Source organism: Sus scrofa, chromosome 3 (assembly GCF_054392235.1).
Source record: "Sus scrofa isolate SSC_HxYL_T2T_F1_AM1 chromosome 3, Sscrofa_HxYL_maternal_Yorkshire_Landrace_v2.0, whole genome shotgun sequence".
NCBI lineage: Eukaryota > Metazoa > Chordata > Mammalia > Artiodactyla > Suidae > Sus > Sus scrofa.
In genome coordinates, this window is record NC_139385.1 from 109,566,529 (window position 1) to 109,575,314 (window position 8,786).

Here is an 8,786-nt window from a genome sequence, read left to right on the forward strand (position 1 = left end):
TGACTGCCTTTTGAAATCTGGCTGGAGGCTGAAGCCAGCAGCCCCCTCTGTCCTCCTGAGCTGGGCTGGCCCCTGCTGCTACTGCGCAGCAGCCTCCCTCAGCTCCTCAGAAACGCCCCAGAGTCCAGGGTGGGGGTGTGTGGGCCGCCCCCCCCCAGGAGAGGGAAGTCAGGGAGGGGCGGTTACTGTCCTGGGCTTGGTGCTCACTGTGCAATCTGTTCAGGCCCCGGTGGGGACTCCCAGTGCTTGGAGTGGGGGCACCAAGTCTTCTCGAAAGCTCCTCCATGGAGATTTCCTTCCAGCCCAGCTTCGGGACTCCCGGGAGGATTCAGGGAACGGACCACCCTCTCCTTCACAGACACAGTCTGAGGCTCAGAGGGGTAGAGAGGCTTGCCTGAGGCAGGTAAGGCAAGAGAGGCAAGACAGGACCTGGGACCCCAAGACAGGACTCTAGTTCTCTCTCTGCCAGCAGGCCCTGGCAAAGCACAGAGGAGGCAGGAAAGTGGACCCACACAACCCCAGGCAAAGGCCCTGAGAGGAGCCTGGGCTCATGTCTGTCATTTTCCACGAATATTTATTCAGCGCCTACTATGCGCCCATCACTGAGGAGAGAGAGGTGGCTCGAAGAGGCAAAGCTCCTGCTCTCAAGAAACAACATTCTAGGAGTCCCCACTGTGGTGCGAAGGGATCAGCAGTGTCTTGGGGGTGCTGGGACGCAGGTTCGATCCCAAGCCCAGGGCTGTGGGTTAAAGGATCCAGCATTGGCACAGCTGCAGGGTAGGTTGAAAATCAGCTTGGATCTGATCCCTGGCCCAGGATTTCCTTAGGCCACAGGCCAAAAAAGAAAAGAGAGAGAGAACGAAAGAAAGAAAGAAAGAGAGGAAGAAAGAAAGGAAGGAAGGAAGATTCTAGTGAGGGAAACAGATGACAAGCACCCGAAAACATGTCCAATGGTGTTTGTTCAGAGCCGTGAAGAAACCAAAGCAGGGCAAAGTGGGTGGGAAGTGATATGGAAGGGTGGGTAACTTTTAGATGGGATAACCCAGGAAGGTCTCTCTAGGTTGATTTTTTTTTTTTTTTCTTTTTAGGGTCATACTCGAAACATGGAAGTTCCCAGGCTAGTGGCTGAGTCGGAGCTATAGCTGCCCTACACCACAGCTACAGCAATGAGGGATCTAAGTTGTGTCTTCGACCTACACCACAGTTCACAGCAATGCCAGTCCTTAACTCACTGAGCAGGGCCAGGGATCGAATCTGCAACCTGTTGGATACTAGCAGGGTTCATTACTACTGAGCCACAGTGCGAATTCCTCTAGGTTGATATTTGAGCAAAGATCTAAAGGAAATGAAGGAGTGAGACCTGTGTGAATCAGGAGGAAGCCCCCTGAGGCAAAGGGAACAGCAAGTGCAAAGGTCCTGAGGCAGGAGCAAGACTGGCAGGTTTGAGTGGAAGTCAGGAGGCCAGTGTGGCAGGAACAGAGTGAACAAGTGGAGAGTGTAGGGAATAAGGTCACAGGGCCAGTGGCGTCCCCATCAGAGGAGGAAGGCTACCATGCTTGGGCCCCCACTGGGCCACGGGTGCCATATAGGACACTTGATATCTGTTGTCATAAATCTTTAAGGTTAGGGGACCCTGCTGGGGTGGCTTGCTCTGGGACAGAAGACAAGAGAATGGCAGAGGGCCTGGGGAGGGTTTTACCACCTGGTTAGGTGTTGATACTGAGGCTGTGGAGAGGGAGAGTATTCTAGAGCTCCAGCCACCCCACTGTGCCGGGTGTTGAGTGTCCGAGGTTGATCAGGCCACGACTCTGCTTCTAAGGGTCTCACAGTCCCTTGGGGCCAATAGAGGGGCAGAGCGAACAAGCATATGGCAAGGAAGTCCTGTCATCTGTGACAACATGGAGGAACCTGGAGGACATGATGCTAAGTGAAATCCACCAGACCCAGAAAGACAAATACTGCACCATCTCACCTACACGTGGAATTTCCAGAAGCCCAACTCGTGGGAGTGGAGAGTAGAATGGTGGTTGCCAGGGACTGGGAGCTGGGAGAAACGGGGAGATGTTGGCCAAAGGGTTCAAAATTTCAGACATGCAGTTATGAATAAATTCTGGCTAGGAGTTCTCGTCATGGCGAAGTAGTTAACGAATCCGACTAGGAACCATGAGGAAGTGGGTTCAATCCCTGGCCTTGCTCAGCGGGTTAAGGACCTGGCGTTGCCGAGAGCTGTGGTGTAGGTCGCAGATGCGGCTCAGATCCCGCTTTGCTGTGTCTGTGGTGTAGGCTGGCGGCTATAGCTCTGATTAGACCCCTAACCTGGGAACCTCCATATGCTGCAGGAGCGGCCCTAGAAAAGACCAAAAAAAAAAAAAGAAAAAAATTTTGGCTAGCACTAGACTATAGTTAATGTTATATTATATACTTGAAATTGGCTACAGGGGTAGCTCCTAAGTGTTTTCACAGAGGAAAAAACGTAATATACGAAGTGATAGATGTGCTATTAGCTTGGTAATCATTTCACAGTATATGCATATATCAAAACATTATGGTGTACTCCTTAAACAGGCACAAGTTTAATGTGTCAATTATACGTCAATAAAACTGAGAAAGAAAGGAAAGAAAGAAAGAAAGAAAGAAAGAAAGAAAGAAAGAAAGAAAGAAAGAAAGAAAAAGAAAGGAAGAGAAAAAGAAAGAAAAAAGATGCATCCCTAACACATAGACTTGTGGAGTAAAATAAATAAGATAATAAGAGCAGGTCACACAATAGCCTATGAAAAATGCTCAGGAACTTTTTGTACCTTCTGTTCAACTTTTCTGTGAACCTGAAACTGCTCTTAAAAATAAAGTTTATAAATTCAAAAAAAATTTAAAGATAAGCATATGGCGTGACAGACAGGGAAGACTTCTTGGAGGAAGTGAGCTGGACCTTGAGGAAAGAGCAGGTGAGCCAGATTTCAGCAGGTGAGGAAGGTGGAAATTGCACTTCAGATGGAGATTCTGGTTTGGTGAGGAGGGAGCCAGAGGCCCCTGTGGCGGGTGGATGTTAGGGTCTGGAGCACATGGCCTTGATCTGGGGTCATCGCTGGGAGAAGCCAGGGAGGCACACAGCTGTGTTGGCGGTGGGGTAGGAGAGCGCTGGGAGGGGGCTGAGGAAGAGGAGCCGAGAGGCAGGAGGACCACCAGGCATGTGGGCCGACACAGGATTTAAGACAGCGCAATGTGGAAAATGGAAATATTGCCAAGAGGGCAAGAGAGAGGCGTGCTGAGAGGGCCAAAGAGTTGGCAAGAGTTTGGTCCCTGGGGACCTTGACGAGGGTTGGGCGGTGGGGTGCTCAGGGCAGAGGTCAGGAAGTATATGACTTTCTTATTGCTGTGCAACAAATCACCACAGTAACTTAAACAATACAACTTTATTCTCCTACAGCTCTAGAGGCCCAAAGTCCAAAATTGGTCTCTCTGGGCTAAAGCCAAGGTGTTAGCCGGGCCCGGAGGCCCCAGGGAAGGACCCACGTCCTCGCCTTCTTCAGCCTCAGCGGCCGCCTCTCTTCTTCAGCTTGTGGCCCCTTCCTCCATCTGCAAAGGGCATCGCTCTCATCCACTCTAACTAATCTCTGCCTCTGACATCCCCTCGCCTTTGATGCTTTGATCTCCCGCCTTCCTCTTCTAGGACCCCTGTGATGACATTAGACCAACCCCAATAACCCAAGGTAATCTCCCCACCTCGTGATTCTTCACTTAATTACACCTGCAAAGTCCTACATAAAGTGACATGGACAGATTCCAGGGACTGGGACATGTACATTTTGCGGGGGTGGGAGGCGTTATTCAGCCTTCCACTATTCAGGTGGTGGGGGCTGATGGTGGAAAAGAAGAGGGAACGGAGGAGTTGAGCGGAGAGAGTTCACCCGGAAACAACTGAGAAAGGAAGGAGGGGGGTGGGGCGGTCATCCAGAGGAAGACCCAGCCTGGCTGCAGAGAGGTGGCTTTGCGATTTTTTTTTTTCCTGTTGTATCTCTTCTCCCTCCTTCCTAAGCCTAATTGAAAATTTAGAAACACAGCCCATGTTGTTGATTCCATAAATTACTGCTTCCCCTGACTCATGATATCCACCCACCCAGGGGTGTTCCAAGCTATGTGAGCTGAAATCTGCTTTTATTTTTTAAAATTTATTTTTGGTTGTGCCCATGGCATGCAGGAGTTCCGGGGTCAGAAGCTGAACCTGCACCACAGCAGTGACAACACCAGATTCTTAGCCCGCTGAGCAACCAGAGAACTGTATTTTTATTTTAAGTTTTTTTTTTTGTTTTTTTTGTTTTTTTTTTTTTTTGCTTTTTAGGGCTGCACCCATGGTATATGGAAGTTCCCAGGCTAGGGGTCCAATCATAGCTTCATCTGCCAGCCTACACCACAGCCACAGCAAGGCCAGGTCTTTAACCTACTGAGCAAGGCCAGGGATCAAACCCACATCCTCATGGATGCTAGTTGGGTTCATAATCTGCTGAGCCACAAGAGGAACTCCAAAATCTGCATTTTAAAAAGATTATCATTTTATTTCCAGTGACACGTTCTCCTTAATTAAAAAACGAAGCTTATTATATTATTAACGTTTCAGGTTCAGATATTAATGTCTATCTTAGGAAGGTAATAGTTTAATCCACATCCCTCAACCTCCATATCCACTCGCTGTCTTCTAAGCAATTTTTCTTTTTGTGCAACTGACTTTCATTCTTCCGCTGATTTTACATATATCTTAATTTTCCCCTTAGTTTTACTGAGATACAATTGACAAGGGATCTACACTTTTAAACCACAAGGAAAAAAAAAAAAAAAAAGCCAGAGCTACCAAGAATAATATTTTATTGACTTGGAACGAGGACTGGAATCTGTATTTTTAACTGACTAGGTGATTTTGATGATCAGACAGTTTGAGGTGGTTCCCCACCCCCTTTCCTCCTTCTTGTCCCTTCAGTAAACTGTTTTTCAACTTTGTTTTTCAGTGAAAACCATTTCCTCCTCCCCGTGGACTTGATCCAGAGGCTGCGCCCATCTCTCCCACGTCAACAGTCCTGTGTCCTTGACGGAGGACAGTGCTCTCATTCTGGGCCTTTCCCTTCTTCCTCAGCCAAATCCCTGCTTCTGTAGCTCCGTGCAGCTCATAAAAAGCTCAGCTCCCTGCTGCAGGGAGAGCTCCGGCCCGCTGCCATTCTCGGGCGGATGAGTGGAATCTGCAGCTTCCCGCCTCCTCCGCTTGCATTTTCCCAGAGCAGCCAACTCAGCCCCAGGCCTCAGGGGTCCCTGGGAGGCGGGATCCAGTCCTGACCAGGTTCCAGAGCCAGACAGCCCTGAGAGAACCTGCAGCAAGGCAAGAGCTGGGTGCTTCCTGAGGAAAGAAAAGTTTTCCCGGGGGAGGATTTGAGTTGATCTGGGACAAAAAGCACTTACTGGCCCGGGAGGGTGGAACGGGGGGCCCTGTGCTGAGTGGAGGCGGGTGGCTGTATTTCCCTGGCTCGCAGGCCTCTTGTCGGGTGGGATCAGCTGCCCCAGCCAGTAGCCACCTGGCCCAACTTCGGGAGATGTGGAGAATGAATTTCACAGTGGTTTCCACGGGGCTATGGCACTGAAACAGCTGCAGGAGGGGACACAGCTGGCGCGGCCCCCATCCCTTCCTGTGGGGCTGCTCTGGAGGGATGCCACCCCCTCCCCCCATGGGGAGAGAGAGGGTCCCACCTGCTGTGGTTCCAGGGGCCGTGGGAAGGTACCTCTAAGCTAAAACCCTACTTTTGAGGACACAAGTTGGTCTTTATGAACATAAAACCCCATCATCACTTATTCCAGTGGCTTCTAAACCTGGCTAAGCATCAGGATCACCCAGGATGTTTATTTAAAAATAAAGACAAATAAAATAATGAGTTTGGGAACTCTTCCCAGACTTAGGGAATCAGAATCTCTTTGCATAGAGCTGAGGCTGGAATCAGCATGAATCCACTTAATCAGACAATTTTCCTGATTCCAGAAGGTTGAGCCCCTAGAATGAAATTGTGAAGAAGGAGAATATTTAGCCACTATTCGGATGCATATCTATGTGCCAGAGAATTGCTGACTTCTCATACATTATCTTATTTATTTATTTACTGCTTTTTAGGGCCAGCCATACCCTTGGCACATGAAGTTCCAAGGCTAGGAATCGAATCAGAGCTACAGCTGCAGGCCTACACCACAGCCACAGCCACACTGGCTCCTAGCCACGTCTGCAACCTACATCAAAGCTCACGGCAACGCCAGATCCTCAACCCACTGAGCAAGGCCAGGGATCAAACCTGCAACCCCATGGTCACTAGTCAGCTTCATTTCCGCTGTGCCACAATGGGAACTTGGCATATGTTATCTTATTTAATCATCAAAACAAAGGTCTGTCCAGCGCGGGTCCCCGTTTTGCTGATGAGGATGTGGGAGCTCAAAGAGGTCACATAGCTCAGAAGAGGCCAAGCTGGATCTCGGATCCAGATGTTTCTCAAAGAGGTCACACAGCTCAGAAGAGGCCAAGCTGGAACTCAGACCCATCTTTCTCTTAGCATCTCTGCCATAAAGGGATAATGTGAAACCTAGGCTCCACTTTGAGAGTTAGGACAGCATGTGACCAAATGGTGACATCAATGCCATGTGCCTCCGAAACACTTGTCTCTGGCGGGTTCAGTTCCCCCATGAGCACCCCCGCATGTTGGTTCACCAAGCACTCACGGACACTGAGGTGGTCAGGACACAGCCCCCATCAAGATGGGATGGGTCATGGGAAGGACAGAGGGCTAAAACCAGGAGAAGGGTTTTCTGGTCCCAGCACCACTATCCGGAAAGGACGATGGACTGGGGGATCTGTAAGGGCCCATCGGCTCAAAAAAAAGCAGGCTCAGCAGAGCCCAGTGCCATTTCACCAGACACTGTCCCCCTCCCACTCTAGGCCCCTCCAAGGCCGAGGCTTTCTCTTGACTGCAGCATAAAATCAGTTTCTGGCTTGGACACGAGGAGCCTCTCTGTGGGGCGCTAGGAGAATCAAGGAGGAGATTCAACCTCCCCAGACTTCAGGGAAGGCTTCCTGGAAGAGGTGGCACCTGAGCCAGAGCTATCCAGGAGAGGCAAGTGGAAAGATGTCGAGCAGTGGGAAGAGCACGAGCCGAAGCGTGGCTGCCTCCCCTCACATGGCGTGTGCGGGTGGCTCAGTGTTTTAGTGTGTTTGAGGGTGGAAAATGCAGCACCACCAGCCCCAGGAAGCCCTCCTGGCACCTCGGGCAGCCCCATTTGGCTTCCACACTTGGGAACTCTCACTGCTTGGGAGGGGCTATGGGCAGTGCTTCTCACAGGCTGGGGGACCGAGCCCTTCCAGCTCTTATCCTGTGCCTGACAAAGGACCAGGCACTGGGTCAGACAAAAAGGAAGGGAGGGAAAGGAAGAAAGAAAAGGAAGAAGGAAGGTCTGGCTCAAAGAGGCTCTTTACTCGGGAGGCCACCAAGGACACCAGTCTGTACTATTGGGTCCCATGGGACTACCCAGGCTGGGTCAGCCTCATCCCTCTCTCCCTGGCGAGGGACTTTCAATGTCACGCTGTGACCGGGTGGCCTGAGCTCTGGGAGGTCAGGCTGGTAAGGACCACTGCCAGGAAGGGTACCCGCATCCCTGCCCCTCCATTTGGACGTCTTGGATACCCACCCAACATCCTTGAATCGGGATCAGGATCCTTGGCCCCCGCATGACAGCTGGGCAGTCGAGAGCCCTGCCTTGGAGAAAAGTATAATTCAGATCCTAAACTAAGTTGGGGCTGGGATGAATTCTTCACTTGTTGAGAATGAAACTGAGGGGCAAAAGCCCCAGCCTGGGATGTCAGACTCCTGGGCTGGAGGAAGAGGACAAAAAGAGACAATACGAGCCCCAGAGACTCAGCAAAGAGGAGAGAGGGGAGGGGCCGGGCCCATTTCCCCCAAGGTCCCAGAGACCTAGGATGTTAGTATCAGAACGGGAAGAGGCTTGGGGAGAGAGACCCTCTGATGTTCTGGCTAAGGACCCGAGAAGGATGCTTGCTATAGAAGGGAGGGGCCATAAGCCAAGGAATAGAGGTAGCCTCTAGATGTGAAAAAAGACAAGGAAATGGATTTTCCCCTGGAGATGCTTTGACGTTAGCCCAGCGAGGCTGATTTTGGACTTCCGACTTCCAGAATTGTAAGAGAATATATTTGTGTTGTTGAAGTCACTCAGCTTGTGGTGATTTGTTACAGCAGTAACAGGAAATTCATCCACTTGCCTAGAGATTGAGAACAAGCAAGTGGTCCAAGCTTCCCTGGCCCTGCAGACCCAGCTCTATGGAATCCCCATCCTGCACTGGTTGGGGCTGGGCTAGCAGTGCAGCGAGGCCCTGAAGGGGCTCAGACCACACAGTGAGTTCTGGGCCTTTGGAAGGTGTGTGCGTGTGTGTGTGTGTGTGTGTGTGTGTGTGTGTGTGTGTGTGTGTTAGAGCAAAGGGAAGAGCACAGCTTCTTCATGCATTGGAAATTTCTGGGCGGACGATCCACCAAAGGCATGTCAACGTTTTCCTCTCCAGGAAAAAATAACTCAATCCCTATCAAAAAAAGTCACAGTCTCACATGCACTTACATGAACGGACGTGTGGGTCCTTGGGAGAAGCGAAACAGCCCCTCCCCTGCTCCAGGCGTCTTTAATTTTCACGGGGCAGGGAGCACAGATGAGGGAGGCTGGGGGAGCCATCAGCCAGAGGGCTGTGGACACATTGTGACATCTGG

The 8,786-nt window shown here is 50.8% G+C and overlaps 1 protein-coding gene across 1 annotated transcript in view; it reads left to right on the plus strand.

Moving 5' to 3' along the window:
- The window catches only part of LOC106509841 (uncharacterized), a 174,568-nt gene extending 166,329 nt beyond the window's left edge, over positions 1 to 8,239 (plus strand). The window contains exons 4-6 of the mRNA XM_085019414.1: positions 3,425 to 3,707; positions 4,998 to 5,362; positions 6,143 to 8,239. Coding sequence (XP_084875540.1) covers positions 3,425 to 3,479 — 55 coding nt within the window. The 3' untranslated portion in view covers positions 3,480 to 3,707; positions 4,998 to 5,362; positions 6,143 to 8,239. The remainder of the gene's footprint in view (positions 1 to 3,424; positions 3,708 to 4,997; positions 5,363 to 6,142) is intronic.
- The last annotated feature ends 547 nt before the right edge of the window (positions 8,240 to 8,786 follow it).